Here is a 24,061-nt window from a genome sequence, read left to right as displayed (position 1 = left end):
CTAAGTAAAAATTATTTAAAAAAATTGGACTAAAATAAAACATTAACTACTTGTTGTAATTTCTGTTTGGTCTCTTCCAGTTTTCTGGCAGAAAGTTCAGCTTCTTCTGCAGAAAGTTGTTGATTGGAACTTGGGGCAAGTTCGCGTAGAGCTTCAGAAAATTCCTAACACAAAAAAATAACATTTTAAATTTGTGTCATTTTTTATATATAAATATTATTAGGTTTTTTTGGAGAAATAGTTGAGAATTAATTGTTTTTTTATTGTAAATTGATTTTTTTTCTGTTTAAAATAGTAAGAACTTGCAACCTGATAATGTTTTTCTTTTAGTTTGAGTTTAGATTGAGCAAAATCAAGATTCCACTGTCCAGTGACTTCAGCTTCAATTTCAGAACATTCGCTGGCATGATTTTTGTTTAATTCACTAAAATAATACAAAAATAATAAAAATCTAATTTTATTTTTTAAATAAAAATGGTAAAATAGTGTAGTGGTTGAAACACTTGGCATTACTGAAGGAACTTATAGGTTTGATAAAATTGTTACCATAGAAAAATTTTTATTGTATAACTACAACTTCTAGAAATTTTAAAATTTTTTTACCCCAATTCCTTGAGTTGTTTTTTCTTCAACTTCTCTCGTTTTTCATTAAGTTTGTCCTCAGATAATCCCTCATTTTCCAACCTCTCTAGCTCAAGCAAGTGGCGAGCCAACTAAGAAAATTAAAACTTTAATGTAAGCCAAAAAAAAACAATGTTGATAAAAAATAAATAAATAAAAACTATTTTTCTAAATAACATTTTTAAACCAATTTAATAAGATTTACCATTTCTTCCTTATCCTTCTGAAATTGATCTTTGACCAGTTTTAGAGCTTCTTCCAAGAGCAACTTCTTCTTAAGAGCAAACTCTGCTTCCAGGTCTTTAAATTCCTAAAACACGAAAAAAAAATTTTAACGATTACAAAAAAATTAAATTTTTTTAATAAAATTTTCTAAAAAATAAAATCCCAAAAAGTTCCCCTAAACTGATATTATTTTTTTAATTACTTGAGCATGTCTTTTCTCCAAAACGCGTTGAATAATTTTCTCACTGTTTGAAGATCCATTTCTTTCAATTCCTTCTATAATAGCAGCTCTTTCTGCTTCTTTCATCTAATAATAAAAAAATAAAAATAAGTTCTTTGGAAAACAAAAAAAGTGTTTTTTAAAAAAATATTACAATGCTGCATTGATAATTAAACCTATAGTTATAAGTTATACTAATACATGGTAAAATAAACTGAAAAACCAAAGCATTATGTAAAGTGTTTATTTAAGAGTTTTTAGGAAATAAAAACAATCTATATATAACGAACCTTAGTGGACATTATATATATATTTATATGTATATGTATGTCTATTTTGAAGGCATTTATAATAAATAAAACTGCTGTTTGTGGTGTGCAGGAAAATTATTACAAGCAAATATTAGTTAAGAGTTGCAACCATAATACAACCAATCAAAATGCCGACTGCAGGTCAAGCTATTGAATATCAAAAATAAAGTCTTACTGTTTTAGATTGGACTTGCGCCATTTCCTTTCTTTGTTCAATCTGTTCAGTTTGTTTTTCAATTTCTTGTCGGCTTCTTAAGTTCTGAGTTTTTCTGAGTCGTCGTGCCGCAAGTTTTTCTCTTAGAACAGCTCGTTGTCGGTTTTGTTGTTTCAAAATTCCACCTTCTAATTCGTCTATTTCTTGTTGATGAGCAGCTAGTAGCTAAAAAAACAAAACTACATTCAAATATAATAAATCTTAGAGGCCAATAGTTGTATAGAAGTAAGTACAGTTTTTTTAAATTTATTTGTCCTCGATATGAGAAAGTCGTATTCACAACCTAAAAGCTAAGTATTGGCTCATCGGAAGTTTATTCCGTTTATAGGAGCTTACTGAAGGGCACTACAGCATGAGAGGGAATTGAACCCAAGACCTCATGCGCAGGTAAATTATTTAAATTTACCCGTGGTGCGCGGATAAATTATTTAAATAACTAAATGATGTATAAAATTTGTTTTGCACCTGTTGAACCTGCTCGTCTGAAAGATTTGTCCTCGATCTTGCCTCAGCCTCGTGTTTCGCTTTTGTTTCCCTCGTCGCTTTGTCCAACTCTTCCCGCAACTTCTTCTCCAAAGCTTCTTTTTCTTCCTTTTCCTTAAGATCGAGATCAGATGTCAGCTTGTCGACTTCGGTAGATTGTTGACTCTCACTCTCCACTAGGAGGCGAGATTGCTCACGAGCAAGAGCCTAAATTTTTTTCAATTAAAATTTTTTTCTATTTTTAATTTTAAAATTAAAATTTTTTTTTAAATTTTAAATTTCTAAAAATCTAAATATTTTATTGTTTTAGCCATAAATAAAATACAAATTAAAATTAAATAATAACAAACAACTATAAAAAACCTGAATTTCGAAGTTGTCTGTGACATTAACTTCAGGAATATCCAAACCATCATCTGCTGCAAGTTTTCTGTTGCTTTCTTCTTCTAACTCTCTCAAATTATCCATTCTATTCTCTTCTTCCTTCTTTCTTCCCTGCTTCAATTTCTCTTCTGTTGATCGCTGTATTTCTGCTGCTCTGCGGGCCCGTTTCGCTGCCAATTTGGCCTGAAAGGGTTACCAAAATTTCTTTTACATTGTTAATTACCTACACTACTAAAACGATTTTATAAAGGAATATTTCGCCAAATTTTTGGTATAATTTAAAAAAAAGTTTGGGGTAAAAGGGGGTTAATGAAAAACGTCAGTAAAATGGCCATTTTCAGGCATTTTGGTACCAGTAAAATGGTTTTTAGTAATTAAAGAAAAAATAAATGAAATTTCTAAAGGCTATAGAATAAATAATTTATATAAAATTTGTTTTTTTTACTTTAAGGTCTTGAGCTTGTTTTGACCGTTTTACGTCGTTAAGATGATCATAATCATCAACCTGTCGACGGAATCGGTCCAAAATTTCTTGTTGCAGAACAGGATCAACATTTTCTTTTGTTGACAACTAAAACCAATCAACAAATGCATTCACAAAACTACACAAACTACATATGTATTCACAAACATATGTATTAAGATACATTTACTACATAAACTAGATATGTACACAAACTACATATGTATTTACTTTAAAAACTACAAATCTATTTGTAAAACTACTTGTAAGACGGTAACAAAAAAACTTTTATTCTAAAATTAGATATAAAAAGGATCTACAAAATTTTTTAATCCCCACTGCTTCCATGCCATAGAGCTTTTCCAGTCAGTCAAATACTAATTGGCAGATTAATAACCAGTTTTTTAAAATAAATATTATCCTAAACTGGCGAAGTCAACTTAAGACTGGGTTAGGGTAACAAATGTTAGACTACGTTTCGGAGGTGAAGTCAACTTTTCCATATTGAGAATAAATAAATACAAATAAACTACATTTTACCTTTATTTTGTTATTTTAATTTTAAAAATAATATAAATTTTTTTTTTGCAAATTTTTCAGAAAAGATAAATTAATAAAATAGAATCTTACCTCTCCGATTGCATTCTTGTGGATATCCTTCAGTGCTTCGTTATATTCAATTTCAATTGCAAGTTCCATATCTTTCTCCATTGTCACTTCTTCAGCGTTTAACTCAGCTTCCAAGGCTTCAACTTCAGCCTCTTGTCTCTCTTTAATTTCAGGAGTCAATTCAGGCTAAAAAAGAAAATTTGAAATTAAAAAAAAAAAAGAAAAAAATTAAAAATTAAAAATTTTTTTTAAATTTCTAAATAGAATATTTTATCATTTTAAAGACAAAAATTAAAAGGTCATATTTCTGGCCTAAACAAAGAGAAACATTGGTTACTCCGACCCAGTCTTGGGTTACCTTTGGCAGTTTGGAATATTAAAGATTACAATTGTCCGATAATTAATCTTTGAATTGTTTTTTGGCTTAGATAAAGTTGGTACCATATATAGCGCCTTACTTATGGGCACTACAGCATAACAGCAATTGGAATCGAACCCAGAACCTCATATAATAAAGCTAAGTGTTTTAACCACTCCACTATACTACTGGAATTCAAAATCTCATATGTAAAAAAAATATTTTTTTAGAGTAATATTTATATTTCTGTACATTATTATTGATTCAGTTTTTTATGTTATGCAATAAAACAAATAAAATTAAGTTTCTTACAACTAATTGAGCTTCCATCTCATGTTTCTCCTTCAAAGTTTTCATTCTTCGTTTCTTTCTTTCAGCCATTCTATCCCGCATTGATTTCATCTTAACAAATAATAAAAATATTTTTATAATTTAAGTAAAATTAACAAATTTCGTGAGAAAAAAAATTATTAAAAACCGTAAAGTATAAAAAAGACTGTGAAGTAAAAGTGATCCAAAAAAATCAAATTCCAATTAAAAAATGATAGTTTTGTAAAATTAAATCTCAAAAAAATTTGATTTTTGAATTTTAAATCTTACCTGCATCTCTCTCTTCTCGTCCATTTTTTGTTTAAGAGATCTTTCCTGCTCCATAATTTGTTTTTGTAATTTGTCTCTTACTTCTTTAGTGATGAGACCATTTGCTACCATTTGTTCCTAAATGAATGAAGTAACTTTAGTAACTGGCAGTGTAGTAAAGTGGTTGAAACACTTGGCTTTACTGAATGAGGCCATGGGTTTGATACCCACTGCTCTTATGCTGTATCACTTTTAAATAAGGTAAATTAAACGATATGAACTCCTGCTGAGCCAGCAATTAATCAGCAGCATAATTACCAGGCAATTATAATCAATAATATCCCAAACTGCCACAGGCAACTCGAGACTGGGTTTGAGTAACTGATGTTACTCTATGTTTAGGTCATGAAGTTGACCTTGCAAAATTAAGTATAAAAATACAAAAAAAATAAATAGAATTTTTCTATGATTTTAGCAATAAATTAAATTTTTTTTTACCATTTCGTCGTCAAATGTTTTCGTCAATTTAATTCCTTCCTCATTTGTTGTATCTTCTTTAATCGCTTGAACGCTTTCATCCAAAATGGCCGCCTCCAATTTCTTTTCCATTAGTAAAAGTTCTTCGTCAATATTCAGTTCAGTTTCATCATTAGTTTCTAAAGTATTAAAAAAAAACTCAAAAAAATTGTGTTTTTAAAAAAATTTAAAAAAATATCTGGCAACCCTGTAAAAAATTTTTGGCAACCCTGGAAATTTTTATCATTATACAAAAAATTAAAAAAATTAAAAAATTACCTGGCAACCCTGCATCTTTACATTGCTTGTTGTGAGATTTTCTAAGTTGGTCTTCTCTCTGTTTTCTCTTCAGAGCCAGTTGTTCTCTTAATTCATTCATTTGTCTCATTCTCTCATTACTCAATGCACCCAGAGCATTTTCTAATTCTCTCTCGTGAGCAGATAAAAGAGAATTCATCTAAAAATTTTTTTTCACAACTATTAATGTATTCTATTTTGCCTATAACCAACAGTGTGGTGTACTGGTTAAAATACTTGGCTTCACTACATGAAGTTCTGGGTTCGATGCCCAAAGCCAGCACTTCAGCAGCTTAATTATCAGGCAAATAGAATCCATATTATCCCAAACAGCTAAAGGCAAATCGGGACTGGAGCGAGGTAACTGATGTTTTTATATGTTTAGGTTATAAAGTTGTCCTTCCCAAATCGAGGATAAATAAATATAAAAAATTCTTTAAAAAAAGCTTATAATTCCTACCTCATCTTCAGATAAATCTCCTTGTGTTTTAAATGCAAGTTTTTCATCCAAATCAGCGAGTAATTTTTGTCGTTGTCCATCATGTTGTATTAATAGGTTAGATATAGCATCTCTTTCTGAAGTAATTAGGTCTTGGTCCATAGCTGTTTTATCCATTTGTTGAGCTTTGATTAATTCATTTCTACCTTGGGCTTTCCAATCATCCATTTCACTCTAAATAAAAAAGTTTAAATTAATATTTTTAGGAAAATAATTTTTTTTTAAATATAGCTTGAGATTTTATGTGAGTAATTGTTTATTTAAGTTAAGTTTTATGATTCGAGTTATTTTTTACTTAAGTTTAATATTTATTTAAGTTGGGTTTTTATTTGAGGTTTTCCGATTCGAGTTACTTTTTATTTAAGTCATTATTTATTTGAGTTAAGTTTTATTTAAGATGTTTTATTTGAGAATTTTTATTTGAGTTTTTTATTTAAGTTAAAGTTTTTATTTGAGTTAGTTTTTTGAGTTGAGTTTTTATTTGAGATTTTTATTTAATTTAAAGTTTTTATTTAAGTTAATTTATTTAACTGGTTAGTTATAAATTTCTGTAAATAAAATATAACATTTATGATAATAAACGTACCTTCAGTGGTTTAGATTTAGTTACTTTATCTTTTTCTTCGAGACCTTGTAACCTTCTATAAGCATCTGATATAACCTCATCAGATACTGCAATCTAATTAACAAAAAAAATAATCACTAAAAAAATATTTTTAAATAACATACAAATTAAAAAATTTAGGAACAAAATTTAATATTTTAAGTTAAATAATTGGAACTTCAATTAAAAATTTGGGAAAAGTTTTTTTACTTTTCCAGTGTTAAGTTTGTTGATGAGCATTTCTAGAGATCTCAGTAATTCTTTTTCTCTCATAGATGCACCACCTTTAAAAAATAGTAAACAGTTAAAAACTAAATTAATATACTTAAAAATTTAAGTAAATTTTACATTTTTTTTATTATTTTTCTTAAGGTTTGAAAAACAACTTCACAACCTAAACATCGAGTAACATTTAACCCAACCTAGTCTCAAGTTGCCTTTGGCAGTTTGGAATATTATTAATTTTATTTGTCCGATAAATATTCTGCTATTTAGTTTTCACCTTGACAGGAGTTTAAACCATTTAAAGCGCCTTACTTAAAGGTGCTATGATATGAAAGCAGTGGGGATCAAACCCATGATATCATGTTGTAAAGCAAAGTGTTCTAACCACTAAACCACAGTGCCAATAATAAATCAGCGTTTAAAAATAACTATTATTTGCAAGAATTAATTTTTAAATTTTACGATATTAATTATAATTAACAATTTTTTTAGCCTACCAGCTAGTTTAATGTCCCTGTTAATTCCGTCCATCTGTAGTGAAGTATGAATAACAGTTGCACCTGCTGAACCTCTTCTTCTTTTCTCTACTTCTTCAAGTTTAGATACATCCAACTTGTTCAACATGTTCTATAAAAATATAAGAAAATGTGAATAAGCAAATTTTTTTTGTATTTATTTATTCTCAATGTTAGAAGGTCGACTCAACAGCCTAAAAGTAAAGTAACATCAGTTACCCTTCCTCAGTCTCAAGTTGACTTTGACATTTTTGAATATTATTGAATATAATTGCCTAATAATTAAACTGCCGATTATTTTGGCACAGTAGTAGCTTATACTATTTATATTACCTTACTCAAGGATACAAAACCATGGATGCAATGGGGATTGAACCCTAGACCTCATGTAGTAAAACCATGTTTTCTAACCACTACACCACACTGCCGGTTATTTTTATTTTTTACCTTTAGCCCTTCAGTTTGGTTGTTAATTCTTTCATAAAATCCTTCCAAACTGTTCTGATGTTTATTTAATTGCGATGATAAATGTAAAGTTTGGTCTTCAAGTTTGTCATAAAGTGTTCTCACGTTGAAATCTTCAAGTAACTGTTCATCTAAAAATAAAAAATAAATTGAGAAAAAAAAATTGTTTTTATATTTTCATTTTTGAAATTAGAAGAGCAGTGAGAATCAAACACAAGACCTTAAGTAGTAAAATTAAAGTCAAAAATTTATTAGGAAATGTACTAAAAACTTTAATTTTTTTAAACCTTCTGTTCATTTCAAAATACGACACGATTTTTTTTCATAAAAATAATTAAACAATATTCTTTTTTTAAGTTTTAAAATACCTTTTACAAGATTTGTTTCAGCCCCTTCAGCTTCCCCTCTTTCTCTAATTAACCCAAGCCCCTCTCTGTTAAGTATTAAGTTAAATTTAAATAAAATATATAAATTTTAAAATTAGCAAAAAAATACAAAAATTGCATACTTTATTATGTAAAATTTACTTAAAATAAAAAATAAGTAAATTTTAAAGTTGTAATATAAAAAAAATAATAAATAATGTACCATAAAAAATACCATAAAATCCAAAGAATTGCTAGTTGTTACTTTATTAAATAATTTTTAAGCAATTTTCCTTAAAATAAATTTAAAAATATTAATAACCAATAAATAAAATCCACCTTGTGTCTGTTGAAGCAACCACTCCCATTTTCTGGGGTGGGGTATATTGTTCACCTAATGCTCTGTATCTAGGCTTCCAGTATCGCATTGGGTAAATCCCCGCATCTTGAGGTCTCCATATTATTACACCAATTATAAGAGCCAAAGCAGCAACACCAAATAAGACAAGAATAACTAAAAAAAATTAAAATATCGTGATTTTATGTAATTCAGCAGAAGTTGCAAATCTAAATAAAAAAAGCTCAAATTAAGTGTATGTCTATTTAATAGGTTTTAAAAATAAAAATAAATTTTAACCAGACCTTAAAAGATATTTAAAAAAAAATTTTAATAGTATTTTAATCAAAAATAAATTAAATTAATTTAATAGCCCTAAAGGTAAAAAAATCTTTTTTATTTAAACATAACTAATTTTAACTTATTACCAGTAATTAAAACCCAGTCAGGTGATAAGTTAGTTACAGATTGCTTAGCCACACCAAGACTGGATAGAGTAGTTGTAGTCACCGGTTGAATTCTAGATGCACCACACAACAAACCTGAAAAAAATTTTAATATTTTATTTTTAAAATCTAAGTAAACACCATTTAAAACAAAATTTAGATATTATTGTCTAAAACCTATTTATTATTGTCTAATTTTTATCACTTCTTCCCATATTAAAACAATAGGTTTTTTCTTTTTGGGGGAACGATTTTTTCTTTTTATTGGGGAGTTTTTATTAAGAGATTGTTACATGTTTTAGCTATTTTTTAACACTGGGCTCAAAAAAATGTTTTTGGCATTAGTGGGACTTGAACCCAAAACCCCTTAGCTGCTAACCTGATCTGATGCCCAAACTTAAACACTTAGCTGCTAACCTGATGCCATAACTTAAACAATATATTGTATTTACCGTTAACTAAAACGGTAATTATAAGTTGATCGTTGATATTTTGTGAGTCAGCAAATACATAAGTTCCTGGCTCCAAAAACACATGTGCAAAGTTGGTGACAGTATAATTTGATTGTGTAACTAAAACTTGGAGTTGTCTGCAAAAAATTATGACAATTAAAAAATATTTTTTAAAAACTAATTCAGAATTGTTAATGCATATTTATTTAAAAAAAATTTAAATTTAAAAAAATATTAACTAAACGCAAAACTAAAAAAAAATTATAATTTTTTATTACAATTTTTTTTTTCAAATTACAATTTTTTTATTATAATTTTACAAATTCATTATTCTAATTAAAAAAAATTAGTATTAAATATTTTTATAAATTACCTGAAAGCCCCATAATCAAAGGTAGGGTTAGTGTTAAAAAGATGATTTCGAACATATTCCGGATAATTACTTAAACTTCGGTTTAGGTTGTTCAGGTTTAAAGCAAATACAACCATCTCATTTAACTACAGATAATAACAAAAATTATTTACAATACATTTTAAAATAATACGTAAGTTCAAAAATTTTTAATATCTTAAAATAGTAAAATCATGCATATTTTGCAAAAAATGTGTTTTTTTATATGTTAAGACCAAAAAAAAACAGCATCAAGTGTAAAATAAACTCTTTAAAAAGTGCCTTACAAAAATTTGATATTTATTTTTGATAAACAACTTGCAAAAATAAAAAATAATAATATTATTAAGACTTTTGAGGTACCTGTAAGCATATAGTTGGACTTCCAATAAGTCCAGCTAAAGCAACATTAACTGGAGGTGCAGTGGTGGTTGTAGCATTAGTAACTTGAAGTATTCTAAAGTACAACATTTTTGTCATTTTTACTTCGAAAATTAAATAAAAAAGATAAAAAAAAAAGTTGTGTCTAAAAAAATATAAAATTATATTTACGACTTGAGGTCCCGGGTTCGATTCCCACTGCTCTCATGCTATAGTGCCCTTAAGTAAGCTGCTAGAGACAATATAAACTTTTTCCAAGCCAAAAGCCAAAAAAAGCAAGTTAATTATTATACATTTATAATATATAATATCTCAAACTGCTAATATCAACTTAAGACTAGATCGAGGTAAAAAAATTTACTCTATGTTTAAGTTATAAAGTTAGCCCTACTAAATAGAAAATAAATAAAAACACACAAAATTCAAATTTTAAAACTCAGAATCTTACTTTCTGCCAAAATAACTTGTCATATCTTCGTCCTCATATATAGATCTCCTCCTTCTGGCAGAACCAGGAGAATTAATATCCGTCAACACAGAACCATCCACAACAGATTGTGCAGTGTCACTTGCTGAAGGTGGTACAGCATATATACCAAGTGGTGCTACATAAAAAAATATAAAAATACAAGTTTTAAAAGTTTTAATTGCCAAATAATTAAGTTTCCGTTTTTAAGGTTTAGCAGTAGTTTATACCATTTATAGCAACTAACTGAAGGGAGCTACAGAATGAGAGCAGTGGGGATCAAACCCAGGACCTCATGTACTAAATCCAAGCGTTTTGACCACTACATCATGCTTAAAATAATAAATTTAATTTAAAAAAAAACTTACACATTTGAGTGAAAAACGTGTTTGTGTTCCCATTTAATACATCAATTGGTCCATAAAGATTTGGTACTTCTATAGTTGTTGCAGCACCATCTGATAAACTGGTTGTTGTAACTGATAAAACACCAGTACTGGTGTCCATAGTAGAAGTAACCTTCAATTTAAAAAATATTTAAATTTACAAAATTCCAGTTTTTAGGTTAAAAAAAATAATATAAAAAAAAAAATTTAAATTAAAGAATTTTAAAAAGCTAAAATCAAAAACCAATCAATATAAAAAAATAAAAGATTAAAAAAAAAATATATAAAAAATTAAAAATAATAAAATATTTAAACTAAAAAGTGTAATTTACCTCATTACAGCCTACAGCACACTCTATTTCGTCAGGTACAGTCACAGAATTACAAACACAGATTCCATAATCAACATTAAACACACCACCATCTACACCACATGCTTCACAAGCATCAATCGATGGATTGACACAATATCTGTCGGTGGCTCGTCGTGCTTGCTCAGCACTGCAGCGTTCGTCAACCAGAGCTTGGCAAGAAAATTGTGCATTGCCTAAAAAAATAATAAAAAATGTTTTTTTTTTCCGAAATATATTTTTGTATATTTTTAGTCTTAATAAGGAAATTAGGACCTAAACGTAGAGTAATAGTTATTGCCCTGACCCAGTCTTGAGTTACCTTTGGTAGTTTTAATTATTATAAGGCATTTTGCAAAATAGATAATTAGTTAATTGGCTTAGCAGAAGTTTAAACCATATATAGCGCCTTAGTTATTGGCAATACAACACAAAAGCTGTGAGAATCAAACTATTGACCTTATACTGTAAAATGAAGTGTTCTTACCACTACACCATGCAGAATAAATACAAAATTCTATTTAAATATTTAATTTTTAAACAACATGCATGTTTTTCCAATTTTTTAACAAAGTACATTTTTAACTACTTAGACATTACCTTCAGATTGTAGTTGATTGATTTCATTGTAGTAAATATATCCACTTTCACAAGTACACGAACCATCACTAGCTTGGAAAGCTCTATTAAATCCTACAAAATAAAATGTACTTAGTGACCTAATAATTTAAAATGCAAAAGAAATAATAAAATCTATAGTAGATTATAACAACAAATAAACTATATTTTTATATTTATTATACAAATCTTAGTCAAAAATTATGAGTAAATGCTTGGCAGCATAGTAAAAAAATCAAAACACTTGTTATTACTATATAAAATCATAAGTTTAATCTCCACTGTTTCCATGCTAAAGTTTGAGGTGCTATAAATAGAATGATCTTTTGCTGAGCCAAAAACAAATCAAAAATCTAGTTATTGGGTTATTATATTCTATAATATCCCAAACTGCAAAAGTCAATTTGAGACTAGGTCAGGGTAATTCTATGACTTGTGGGTCACTTGCCCCCTCTGTTTAAGTCAAAAGGTCAACCATCCCAACAAGAATAAATAAAAAAAGTTAATTTAAAGAATAAATTAATAATCTTACCATCACAAGTACATTCAGTAGCTCCTGCAGCAGAACTAGCTGAACTACCACAAGGAAAACAGGCAGCCTGACCTTCTTTGTTATTATACAACCCTGCAGAACACAACTGGCAGACTGAAAATTCCGACCCTGACTGCTGTCCGAATGTTCCAACCGGACAAGGAATTGGGAAACCTGTTGACCCCCCAAGAGAGGTAATACCCCCTTCAGGACAGTAATGTCCAACGGGGCATGGGTTTTCTTGGTAATTCCCCGTTCCTGAGAACAATTTTAATTTTAAATATTACACAAAAAGTTTAAAAAAATTTAATTTAAAAATTTTTTACCTTCAGGGCAGAAATACCCTGGCGGACATGCCTGACATTTATCATCAGTCGAAGAATTTCTGTAGCTTCCAGGCGGACAGATCATACACGCGGTCGTCAGAGTGTCACGGAGTCCAGAAATGTTTAAAGGTTGATAACCGATGTCACAAGGAAGAGGATAACCAGTTCCTTCAGGGCAGTAGAATGGATAGTCACAGATTGTTGTAGCATAAGATCCATTTGGACAAAAATATCCTGAAAACAATACAAAAATAACTTAAGTATAGATATAAGTTAGTTAAGTTTTTATATTTATCCTCAATGTGGAAAGGCCGACTTCACGACCTAAACATAAAGTAATATATGTAAATCTGACCCAGTCTCTAGTTACTTTATCAGTTTGGGGTATTATAAATATAATTGCCAAATAATTAGGATGCTGAATAAATATTGGCTCAGCAGAAATTCATACTATTTCTAGCACCTTACTCAAGGGCACTGCATCATGGAAGCAGTAAGAATCAAACCCAGGACCTCATGAAGTTAAACTAAAACTATATTTGCCAAATAATTAACTTGCCAATTTATTACAAACTTAGCAGAAGTTTGTACAATTACTTAGGAAAGCTAAAATGTGAAAGCAGTGGGGATCACACCCACGATCTCATGTACCAAGTTTTCTAACCACGATATTTTTTTTTAAGTTTAGAAAATTTTTTAAACCTACCTCCAGGGCAAATTTCAGGTACACTTGTTAGTTCAAGACAGAAATAACCAGCAGTACACGGTTGTTGACTGACTGAACCTTCAGGACATTGATAACCAGCTTCACAAGGTATTCCATTAATATTTGTAACTCCTTTAAAATACAAAAATTATAATGAAAATTTAAGGTTACAATATTAGAAAATATAAAAAACTATATTACCTATAAATAGTTTTTTATACATATTATGATAAGTTTTTATTTATTTATCCTCGATGTGGGAAGTCTGACTGCACGACCTTAACAAAGAGAACACTTGTAACCTTAACCCAGTCTTGAGTTGCCTTCGGCAGTTTGGGATATTATAGATTATAATTGCCGGTAACTAAACTGCTAATTAAGTATTGGCTTAGCAGGAGTTCATACCGCTTATAGCGCCTTACTTAAGGGTACTACAGCATGAGAGCAGTGGGGATTAAGCCCAAAACCTTATGTAGTAAAGCCAAGTGTTTTGACCACTCCGCCATGCAGTCAGTTATTAAAAAAATATTCTTAAAAGCAATGAATTTAAAAATATAAATCCAACAAACCGGTTGAAACTGGATCTGGGCAGTAATAACCACCAGTGCATGGACTACAATCGTCCTGTGAAGTTGCCCCAGACACATTTCTTAAAGTTCCTGCTGGACACTTAGTTGGAGGTTGGCCACCTGTACAAGAAATTAAAATATAATTTTCAATGTTTATTTATCCTCAAAATGGGATGCCTGACTTTACAGCCTAAATGTAGAGTAACATTTGTTACTCTGTTTAGCAGTTTAATAAATTATAAGATTGTAAATATTTGATATTTGAACCGCCAATTTGACATTTGTCCGGGCAGAAGTTTACCCTTTTTTATTCCTTACTTAAAAGCGCTAAAACATGAAAGCAGTGGGCATCAAACCCAGGACCTAATATATAGTAAACTAATTTAAAAAAAGCAAATTTTATTTTTTAAAACTTAAATATTATTTTAAGTAATAAACTGTAAACAAATGACAGCAGGGTTTCCGTTTTAAAATATTTTAACTTACCTCCTGTGCAATAAAATCCAAGCTCACAAGCTGATGAAGAATAATCTGACAACCCTGTTTCGTTACACCAGAATCCAGGTGGACAAGGTAAACAATCTTCAACTTTTTCACCACCTGACAATAACATTTTACAATTGAATCTCGTAACAAATAATATATGAAATATAAAGTTGAAAAAAAAAATTTGTTTTATTTATTTATCCTTAATATGAAAAGGTCACAACCTAAACATAGAGTAACATCAGTTAGGGATATTATATAGATTATAATTGCCCGATAATTATGCTGCTGATTAAATGTTGGCTCAGCAGAAGTTCATACCGTTTAAAGGATCTAACTCAAGGGTACTACAACATAAGACCAGTGGGGATCAAACCCAGGACCTTATGAAGTTAGACCAAATGTTCTGATAATTTTTTTAATATATTTTTACCTGTTTCGTTTTGAAATCTATAAAGTGGGCAGGGTTGAGGTCCAGCGTCCATATTACAATCACTGGTGTTTAGACCAAGACAATAATGACCAGTTGGACATGGGTCAGAAAATGGTTTACCCTCGCGACACCAACGGCCAGGCGGACAATATAAACAGTCTGACAACTGACTACCACCTAAAAAATGATTTTTTTTTGTTTTAAGGCACAATTTACATAAAATAAACCAAATTTAAATTTTGAAGAAAAAAAAATCATAGAAAAAATAAAAAATCATGAAATTTAACCTGGTAGTTCTCTTATTGTATTTTCAGGGCATTTTAGGGGATCAACTTGACCATTTAAACAGTAAGACCCGGCAGGGCAAGCACCCGCACAGGTTTCATCCTTCCCACATCCAGTTGTTGGCCCATTATGGACAGGGGAGTATGCCCGGGTAACGCACAAGTACCCCGCTAAGCATTCACCCTAAAAAAATTTAAAATTTACATTTTTTGGACTTTATAATTTTGGTGGGCTCGAACCTGAAACATTGGTGGGGCTCGAACCTGAAACCTTTTAAGTCTAAATCCAACTATTTTCTAAATTTAAAATATTTTACCTGTATTTGACCTCCAGTGCAAAAACTTCCAGCAGGACATGGAAAGCAATCTGTAGCGCTTTTCAAACCAAGAGTTGTATTTAAAGTGTAAGTTCCATTCGGACAAGCTATAGGATAAGGTGTACCTAAAATAAAGCAAAAACAGTAATTAAAAAATTATTCTAAATATTTTAAATTTTAACAAAAACTTGAGACTGTGTTGGGGTAACTTATGTTACTCCTTGTTTGGGTCGTGAAGCCGTTTTTCCCACATCGAGGATAAATATTAAAAAAATAAATCAATTTTTTTAATAGCTTGGTTTAAACTATTCTACATTCAAAAGAAAATTAAAAAAAAAAAAGAAATAGCTCCACCTTCTGGACAGTATGAGTAAGCTGGACATAATTGTTGATCAGCAGATGACGTGGTATCCTGGCAATAAAATCCGGGTCGACATAAATCACAAACAGAACTTCCCTCATTTGGTGTATAAGAACCTGGACACATAAATAAAAGTTTAAGTTAAACTAAAAAATTTATAACACTTATATAACCCAACCATAAGGGTATATTAAAACGGTTAAAACACTTAGCTTTACTACATAAGATCAAGGGTTTGATCACCACTGCTTCCATAAAACACTATAAATGATATAAACTTCTGCTTAGCCAGCACTTGATCAGCAGCTTAATTATCAGGCAATTATAATGTATAATATTTTAAACTGCCAAAGGCAACTCGAGACTGGGTTGGGGTAACTGGTGTTACTCTATATTTAGGTTATAATGTCGACCTTCCCACATCGAGGATAAATTAATCAAAAACTTTTGCTACCTGTTTGGCAAGGTTGAGGTGCTGAAGACTCCTCAGGACAGAAATATCCGATTGGGCAAACAAATAAGTTGGGGTTAGTGTTTGAGGCATTACCAGGGCAGTAAAACCCAGGGGAACATGGAGCTGTGGGGTAAGACTGACCCTCATTCAAGCAGTAAAATCCCTAAAAAAATTTTGCAAAAAAATTTGAACAAATTTTCCAAAATAAACCCAGCTATTTTTAACAAAAAATAAAAATTGTCAAAGCACAAAACAGTAAAAATATTTTTCTTTAATTTATTTACAAAAATAAAATAAAAAAACGTTAATTACTGGGTTGCATGGAAAACATTCGTCAGCGGTTGCTGCCCCAGTTGTATTTCGTACTGTCCCAGCAGGGCACAAAATCGGGGCAGTGACGCCATCTGTGCAGTACCGTCCCACGGGGCACGGCCCATTGTAGGGTGAAGCTAGAGGGTCAGTTTCTGAGGGCGTGGGAGAAGAACTACCTTCCTCGCAAAAATAACCCGCAGAGCATGACCCTAAAATTGACAAAAAAAAATTTTTTTTTTGAAAATTTTATAGTTTTATAAAAAAATAGCAGTAACTTTACTTTAAAAATTATAAACAAATTATGCTGACTATTTAAATGCAGTATTTTAACCCACTTGGTAGATACAATTTAACTACCTAATATTAAAAAAAATTTTAAGCACCACAAATAGAAGTTTTTAACTGGAATATAATATTTACCTGCAACTGCTGAATTTCCGGTCCCGTTACAAAATGATCCCAAAGAGCAGGGAAGACAGGATGAATTATCTCGTGCCCCTTCCTTATCATTAAAAGTTGACTCCGGACATGGTTCTGGTATCGCAGTCCCCACCCCACAAAAGTACCCTAAAATTTTTGAAAAATGTAAAAAAAAGTATCATTAGGTGTGATGTAGCATCATGATTTTAGACTATGAGCCAAAAGGTTTCGGGTTCGAAACCCACTTATGCCACAATATTTGCCCTTGAGCCCAGCATTTACAGATAGCTTAAAAATAAGTCCCAACTGCATGCTTTTTTTCCAAAAATATATATAAAACCTATCACTCTTAGTAGGTATGAAAAAAATGGTATATAAAACATTGATCTGCCAAATTAAACATCTTTTTTTAATAATTATCAATAAAAAATTAAAATCATAAAATTTTTAACAATTTTTTAATTTTTCGGTAAATTAAAAATTTTGCTTACCTGCCCAACATGGTATTTGGACGCTCATGTTAGATGACCCACAAACAAAACCGGGGTCACATTCTGTACAGTTCGCAGCCCCCTCATTAGGGCTATATAACCCTGGGGTACAACCCAAAGGCACAGTGTTACCAGCTGGACAGTAAAACCCTCTGGGGCATGGGTAACCTGTCACCCCATCATTGGGGTTTGGTTTTGTTGCTCCACTCACGCAAATATATCTACAAAAAAAATAAAAATTTTGATTACATCAACGTTTTCACATTGAGGATAAACAAATATAAAAAAAATGCAAAAAATAAAACTAACCCAGCAGCACAACTTGGTGCAGAATTGCCGTCACTTTTTCCCGATGCGTCACAATATTTTCCAGGCGGACATGGCAGACAGTCTGACTCATTTTTCTGGCCAGTTTCTGGTGTGAAAAAGCCGATGTCACAAGCTCGTGGCACGTCAGTTCCATTTGGACAGTAGTGGCCAACTGGACATATACTATTACCAGGGTATAGTCCACCTATAAAATAATAAAAGATTTTGATTAAAAAAATTTAAAATATGCAAATATTTCTTTTTTTGTATATATCTTTATCCTCGATATTGAAAAATGACTTTACAACCTAAACATAGAGTAACATCAGTTACTCTGACCCAGTCTCAAGTTGCTTTTGGTAGTTTGGAATATTATACATTATAATTGCCCGGCATGAGATTACAGGGGATCGAACCCAAGACCTCATGTAGTGTGGGTATTGTTCTGACCACTACACCACGCTGTCAGCATTTTGTTTATTCTTGGTGTTAGAAGGTCAACTTAGTAAAATTATGAAACAAAATTAAAATTCCAAAAGTTTTACTTGAGTTTGTGTTATCTTTAAATGGATCAGGTTGAGCTGCCTTTCCACTGCAATAAAAGCCAGCATAACAATCACCAGTGGGCGCTGTTTCGCCTTCATTCTCGCAGTATTTTCCTAAAATAAATTTGCGTTTTTTTTCAATTTTTTTTTTGCAAATATTTTTAATTTTTTTCATTCTAGAATTTTAATTACCTCCAGGACAATCTGTACACCCATCAACAGATTGAAGTTTTGTAGTTTTACCATAAGTCCCACTTGGACATGGTTTTTCTTGTTCAACCCCTGCTTCACAGTAAAACCCTTGTGGACAATCTTCAGGATCCAAATTTCCTAAATTCATAAAAATAAAATTTTTACCTAAAAAGTACACTGTAGTAGTTAAACACTTGGATTTACTACACAAGGTACTGGGTTTGATACCCACTGCTTCTATGCTGTGGCAGCCTTAAGTATGGTTTTATTAAATGGTTAAAATTATTGCTGAAATCATAGTAGATACACACAAAAAAAAAATTAAGTTATTTTTACTTGCCACATTTTGGCGCCAAATATTATTATAGTAAACTAATACCAACTTAAATAAAAATTCAAGTTAATTAAAATTTAAATTAAAAAAATTATTTTTAAAAAATTCTATAAAAATTTCGAATAATTTTCCCACCGTCAAAGGGGTCACAAATATCCCCTGGTTCACATGGAATACAAGAACCCATCCCTACGCTGGGTTGATATGTCCCAGCCTCACATACTGTCTCGTTCTTCGATCCCTCGGGACATTTGTGGTTCCTCGAGCACTGGAATGTGGAAGTTTCATCTCCTCCAGGACAGAAGAATCCCAGTGTGCAATTGTTAGAAGGAATATTGTTTCCAAAACCTAAGTTTTTCAATAAAATTTTTAGTTAAAATAAAAAAATAAATAAAAAAATTAAGGTGATATAGTGGTTAAAACACTTGGTGTTACAACATGAGGTCATGGGTTTGATTCCCTATGCTTTCTTTTTTGTAGCACCCTTAATTAAGGCACTATAAACAGTATAAACTTCCGCTGACCCAGCACTTATTCAGCAGCATAATTATCAGACAATTATAATATATAATATGCCAAACTGTTAAAGACAACTTGAGACAGGGTCAAGGTAACTAGTGTTACTTTATGTTTAAGTTGTAAAGTTGTCCTTTCTACATCGAAATCAAATATATTAAAATTATTCTTAATAAATCTGTTACAGAAATTTATTTTTAGGTTTATTTATTTTTGATGTGGAAATACTGACTTCACAGCCTAAACATAGAGTAACGTTTGTTACTCCCAACCAGTCTTAAGTTCATTTTTGCAGTTTGGGATATTATTAAACTTAATTGCAGAATAATCAAACCTTTCATGGTAGTAGAAATTTAGTATGTTTATAGTGCCTTACTTAAAATCGCTAAGGCATAAAATTTGTGGAAATCAAACAAACCAAAATATATATTATCCTTAAAACCTTACCTTGACAATACTCTCCTGCTGGACAACTTAGACATTGTGAGATGTCGATGTTTCCAAAACTAGGACTATAGGTTCCCGGTGTACATGGTGTTGGGTCACCGGTACCTTCTCTACAATAGGAACCGGATGGGCAAACATTTTGAGTGGCATTTGTGCTAAAAAATAAAAATAAATTTTAGAAAACAATTTTTTAATTCCTTATTATGTTAATAACATATTTTAAAAAAAAGAAGGGCAAAATTTTAATTATTTATCCTCGAAGTGGAAAGGTCTATTTTATGACCTAAACATAAAGTAACATTTGTTACCCTGACCCAGTCTTAAGTTGCTTTTGGCAGTTTAGAATATTATTATTTGCCCAATAATTAATAATTATTATATTTGCCCAATAATGAACTGAATAGGTGTCAGCAGTGGGGATCAAACCCAAGACCTCATATGGTGTAGCAAGTGTTCTAACCACTACACCACACTGGCAGTAGCAAGAGAAATTAACAAATTGTACAAAATTGTAACTTTATTTAATACAGCATATTGTCAGCAAATTAATCAAAATAGTTGTCATTATACCTTCCTGGCAGACAGTAAAATCCTTCTGTACAATTAAGAATTGCTTCTGACATTTCATAATCTGGACAATATTTACCAGCAGTGCATAATCTTGGTTTGTCACTTCCCTTTTGGCAGAAATAACCTGAAACAAGTTAATTTATAGAATTTTTATTATTATTTTTATTTATCCTTAATGTGGAAAAATGACTTTACAGTCTAAACATAGAGTAACATCTGTTACCCCAACCCAGTCTCGAGTTGACTTTGGCAGTTCAACATATTATTGAGTATAATTCCCCAATAATTAAACTGCTACTGGTTTTTGACTTGGCAGAAATGTGTACCATTTACAAAGCCCAACTTAAGGACAATAAAACATGGAAGAAAATAAAAAAAAACAGAAAATTTATTAATATTAAAATTACTTAAAAAATATTTAAAAAATGTGACACGGATAAAAAATCAACTTGATAAAATAAATTACCTGGAGTACAAATTCCTCCCACAGTATCAGGTAATGTTGGACAAGTACAATCAAATAAACTATTGCAACTGTCATTACTAAAAAATAAAACAAAAAATTTTTAATAAAATGATCAATAAATTTTATTTTTACATATTTCATTAATATTTAAAAAAAAAAAATTTTCACCTGGCTCCGGATGATGGAGTTCCGGTCACAAGAGGTCTCTTGGAAGACGAACCCCCAACACAGTAATACCCCGCATCACAATCACCCAGGGGTTCACTATTACCTGACCCAGGGCAATACATTCCACCCAAACAGGATTCACAGCTGGTTGATAAACTTTGAGCTACAGAATGAACAAAAATTCATATTAAAATAAAACTATTTTTTAAAATATTTATCCTCAATGTCTTTTAAATATACTAGCCGATGACCCACCCAACGGCTGGTATTTTATTTGTTATAATTTGGTCACAACTATTAACTATTAACTACCGGCAGCGTCGTGTAGTGGTAAGAGCTCTTGCTACACCACACATGAGGTCGTGGGTTCAATCCCCACTGATCGCATGCTGTAGTGCCCTTGAGTAAGACGCTATATACGGTATGAACTCCTGCTGAGCCAGCACTTAATCAGCAGCATAATTACCGGGCAATTATAGTCTCTATAATATCCCAAACTGCCATAGGCAACTCGAGACAGGGTCGGAGTAACTTATGTTACTCTATGTTTAAGTCGCACATTCGACTTTACCACATCGAGGATAAAAATATATACAAAAAAAAAATAATATTTGCCAATGATATTTTACCCGTTCACCACAAATGCTAGTATTTTTTGCTGGGCTATAATTAAAAACACATTTTGTCCACTTAGTCTAACTATATATAGATTTTTATTGTTAATAAGACTGACTTTACGACCTAAACAAAGAGTTACAACCGCTACCCTGACCCAGTCTCGAATTGCTTTTAGCAGTTTTGAACATTATATAGATTATAACGGTGCTGATATTATGCTGTTGATTAAGTGGAGATCTAACCCATTACCTTATGTAGTGTAGCAAGTGTTCTGACTACTATACCAGACTGTTGTTTATTTTTATTTAAAACGGTCCCATTTTTGAATTTTTTATAATAAGATTTATATAACATTATAAAAATAAATTTCTTACTTGTTTCGTTGTTAAATGTGCCAGGTGGGCAAGGATATTGAAATTGGGAAGCTGTTTTTTCCAAGCAGTAATGTCCTCTAGGACAATCTGATGGGTTTATAGTTCCACCATCACAGTAAAAACCTTTTAAAAATAAAATGATTTTGCTTTAAAGTTCAAAATACTGAAGAGTTGCATAATTTAAGTTAAAACATTTTATTACAAATAAATACCCTACAAATAAATTTTATTTTATATTTCTTACTTTAACCTGTCATTTAAAAATACATTAAATATGTTCAAATACTCAAAACCCTTTTATCAATTACCAGAATATGCCTGAAAGGCTGAATACCAAAAATATGCCCAAAAATGTTGAATACCAAAAATATGCCCGAAAATGTTGAATACCAAAAATGTTGAATACCAAAAATATGCCCAAAAATGCTGAATACCAAAAATATGCCCAAAAATGTTGAATACCAAAAATATGCCCAAAATGCTGAATACCAAAAATATGCCCAAAAATGTTGAATACCAAAAATATGCCCAAAAATGTTGAATACCAAAAATATGCCCAAAAATGCTGAATACCAAAAAAAATGCAAAAAATGTCGATCTTAAAAATATGTTAAAACCAAAATTGTCACACAAACCTGCTGTACAATCAGAACAAAATTCATGAGGAAAAGTGTTTGCAAATGTTCCAGGCGGACAAGATTCAGCCAACCCATTCGGACACTGATGTCCATCAGGACAGACTCCACCATTACCCTAAAATTTGTAAAAAATTTGTAAAAAATAAATTTTTGTCAAACATTTTTTTTAAATTAAATTTTTGATTTTTTTACCTTATTTGAAACATTATTAGGATTGGAGACATCGACCCCCAACACACAATTATAAGTTGGTAGACAAGGTCCTGTAACATTAGCCTGGCCTTCAATTCCACAATAAAATCCAGGTAAGCAAGGTTGACATTCTATCTCACTACTTAAGCCAACAACAGGATTAAATGTTCCTATAAAAAAAATATTTTAGATTAAATTTAATTTGCAATTTTTCAAGATTTTTTATCCTCAATGTTGAATGGCCATTTTTACAGCCTAAACATAAAGTAACATTGTTTCCTTCTTAAGTTGCCCTTACCAAATTCATATAATATTAATTCAATGCCTGATAACTAAGCTATAGACTATTTTTTTGATAGTACTGTTTATACTTTTTTACTTAGGTGTTTTAACATGAAAGCATTGAGAATCAAACCCAGAATATCATGCTGTAAAACAAAGTGTTCTAACTGCTACACCACACTGCAGGTAAAATATAAATTAACAATAAAATTAATTTTTTTTTTACCGAATTCAACTTCACAAAAACAAATTCTAAAACCGGCAGGGTTGGTAAGAACACTTGCTACACCACCAAAGGTCGTGGGTTCAATTCCCAACTGCTCTCATGCTGTAGCACCCTTGAAAAAGGCGCTATAAACGGTATGAACTCCTGCTGAGCCAGCACTTAATCAGCAGCATATTTACCGGGCAATTATAATTTATATAACATCCCAATCTGCTAAAAGACAACTCGAGACTGGGTCGGAGTAACTAATGTTACTCTATTTTTTTTCCACATCAAGGATAAAGATATATACAAAAAAATTAACAAATTACCAGTTGGGCAGTTAATCCAGTTCAAACCAGTTCCTTCCTCACAGTAAACTCCTTCTGGACATGGCAAAGGAGTTACAGTTGCTGCTTCACAATACCTTCCTGCTGGACATGGGTCACAAGATATCGAGTTCGTTACGTTGGTATAAGTACCAGGGTCACATGGTAGGGGTGCTGGGGAATTAGAGGGACAATGGTGACCTTCTGGGCAGTCATTTTGGGTGGGATAGATAGAACCACTGTCACAAAAATATCCCTCAAAACATTCACCTGTATAAAAAAAAACAAATTTTGTTATTTTAAATTTTTTTTACTCATTTATTCTTTTTTTGCATAAATTTATCCTTAATGTAAAAAAGTCAACTTCACAACCTTAACATAGGGTAACATTAGTTACCCCGACCC

At 30.9% G+C, this 24,061-nt stretch overlaps 1 protein-coding gene across 2 annotated transcripts in view; it reads right to left on the bottom strand.

Annotated features, from left to right (window-relative positions):
• LOC145753014 (uncharacterized) overlaps positions 1-24,061 on the bottom strand; it is an 83,812-nt gene that overhangs the window by 5,381 nt on the left and 54,370 nt on the right. Inside the window, exons 90-143 of one of the 2 annotated variants that reach the window (XM_082569393.1) lie at positions 23,660-23,926; positions 22,841-23,010; positions 22,646-22,763; positions 22,011-22,133; positions 21,019-21,181; positions 20,851-20,927; positions 20,385-20,508; positions 19,815-19,969; positions 18,987-19,199; positions 18,518-18,655; positions 18,326-18,439; positions 17,781-17,985; positions 17,472-17,692; positions 16,981-17,127; positions 16,561-16,769; positions 16,249-16,411; positions 15,788-15,910; positions 15,434-15,558; positions 15,120-15,300; positions 14,833-15,009; positions 14,400-14,513; positions 13,914-14,033; positions 13,345-13,476; positions 12,639-12,872; positions 12,313-12,570; positions 11,763-11,855; positions 11,145-11,359; positions 10,795-10,945; positions 10,409-10,565; positions 9,943-10,036; positions 9,562-9,686; positions 9,189-9,325; positions 8,719-8,832; positions 8,293-8,467; positions 7,957-8,021; positions 7,571-7,719; positions 7,106-7,235; positions 6,594-6,667; positions 6,366-6,458; positions 5,741-5,953; positions 5,263-5,440; positions 4,966-5,123; positions 4,489-4,605; positions 4,201-4,290; positions 3,552-3,716; positions 2,904-3,029; positions 2,438-2,641; positions 2,057-2,281; positions 1,553-1,756; positions 1,049-1,153; positions 827-931; positions 604-713; positions 310-424; positions 51-164 (exon numbers count right to left, since the gene is read on the bottom strand). In XM_082569393.1, the coding sequence (XP_082425519.1) occupies positions 51-164; positions 310-424; positions 604-713; positions 827-931; positions 1,049-1,153; positions 1,553-1,756; positions 2,057-2,281; positions 2,438-2,641; positions 2,904-3,029; positions 3,552-3,716; positions 4,201-4,290; positions 4,489-4,605; positions 4,966-5,123; positions 5,263-5,440; positions 5,741-5,953; positions 6,366-6,458; positions 6,594-6,667; positions 7,106-7,235; positions 7,571-7,719; positions 7,957-8,021; positions 8,293-8,467; positions 8,719-8,832; positions 9,189-9,325; positions 9,562-9,686; positions 9,943-10,036; positions 10,409-10,565; positions 10,795-10,945; positions 11,145-11,359; positions 11,763-11,855; positions 12,313-12,570; positions 12,639-12,872; positions 13,345-13,476; positions 13,914-14,033; positions 14,400-14,513; positions 14,833-15,009; positions 15,120-15,300; positions 15,434-15,558; positions 15,788-15,910; positions 16,249-16,411; positions 16,561-16,769; positions 16,981-17,127; positions 17,472-17,692; positions 17,781-17,985; positions 18,326-18,439; positions 18,518-18,655; positions 18,987-19,199; positions 19,815-19,969; positions 20,385-20,508; positions 20,851-20,927; positions 21,019-21,181; positions 22,011-22,133; positions 22,646-22,763; positions 22,841-23,010; positions 23,660-23,926 (8,072 nt within the window). The remainder of the gene's footprint in view (positions 1-50; positions 165-309; positions 425-603; positions 714-826; positions 932-1,048; positions 1,154-1,552; positions 1,757-2,056; positions 2,282-2,437; positions 2,642-2,903; positions 3,030-3,551; positions 3,717-4,200; positions 4,291-4,488; positions 4,606-4,965; positions 5,124-5,262; positions 5,441-5,740; positions 5,954-6,365; positions 6,459-6,593; positions 6,668-7,105; positions 7,236-7,570; positions 7,720-7,956; positions 8,022-8,292; positions 8,468-8,718; positions 8,833-9,188; positions 9,326-9,561; positions 9,687-9,942; positions 10,037-10,408; positions 10,566-10,794; positions 10,946-11,144; positions 11,360-11,762; positions 11,856-12,312; positions 12,571-12,638; positions 12,873-13,344; positions 13,477-13,913; positions 14,034-14,399; positions 14,514-14,832; positions 15,010-15,119; positions 15,301-15,433; positions 15,559-15,787; positions 15,911-16,248; positions 16,412-16,560; positions 16,770-16,980; positions 17,128-17,471; positions 17,693-17,780; positions 17,986-18,325; positions 18,440-18,517; positions 18,656-18,986; positions 19,200-19,814; positions 19,970-20,384; positions 20,509-20,850; positions 20,928-21,018; positions 21,182-22,010; positions 22,134-22,645; positions 22,764-22,840; positions 23,011-23,659; positions 23,927-24,061) is intronic. The other variant, XM_082569394.1, reaches the window with a different exon arrangement.

The sequence above is a fragment of the Corella eumyota genome, chromosome 5 (assembly GCF_963082875.1).
Source record: "Corella eumyota chromosome 5, kaCorEumy4.1, whole genome shotgun sequence".
In the NCBI taxonomy this organism is placed as follows: Eukaryota; Metazoa; Chordata; class Ascidiacea; order Phlebobranchia; family Corellidae; genus Corella; species Corella eumyota.
This window is presented reverse-complemented; position numbering and strand designations above follow the sequence as displayed.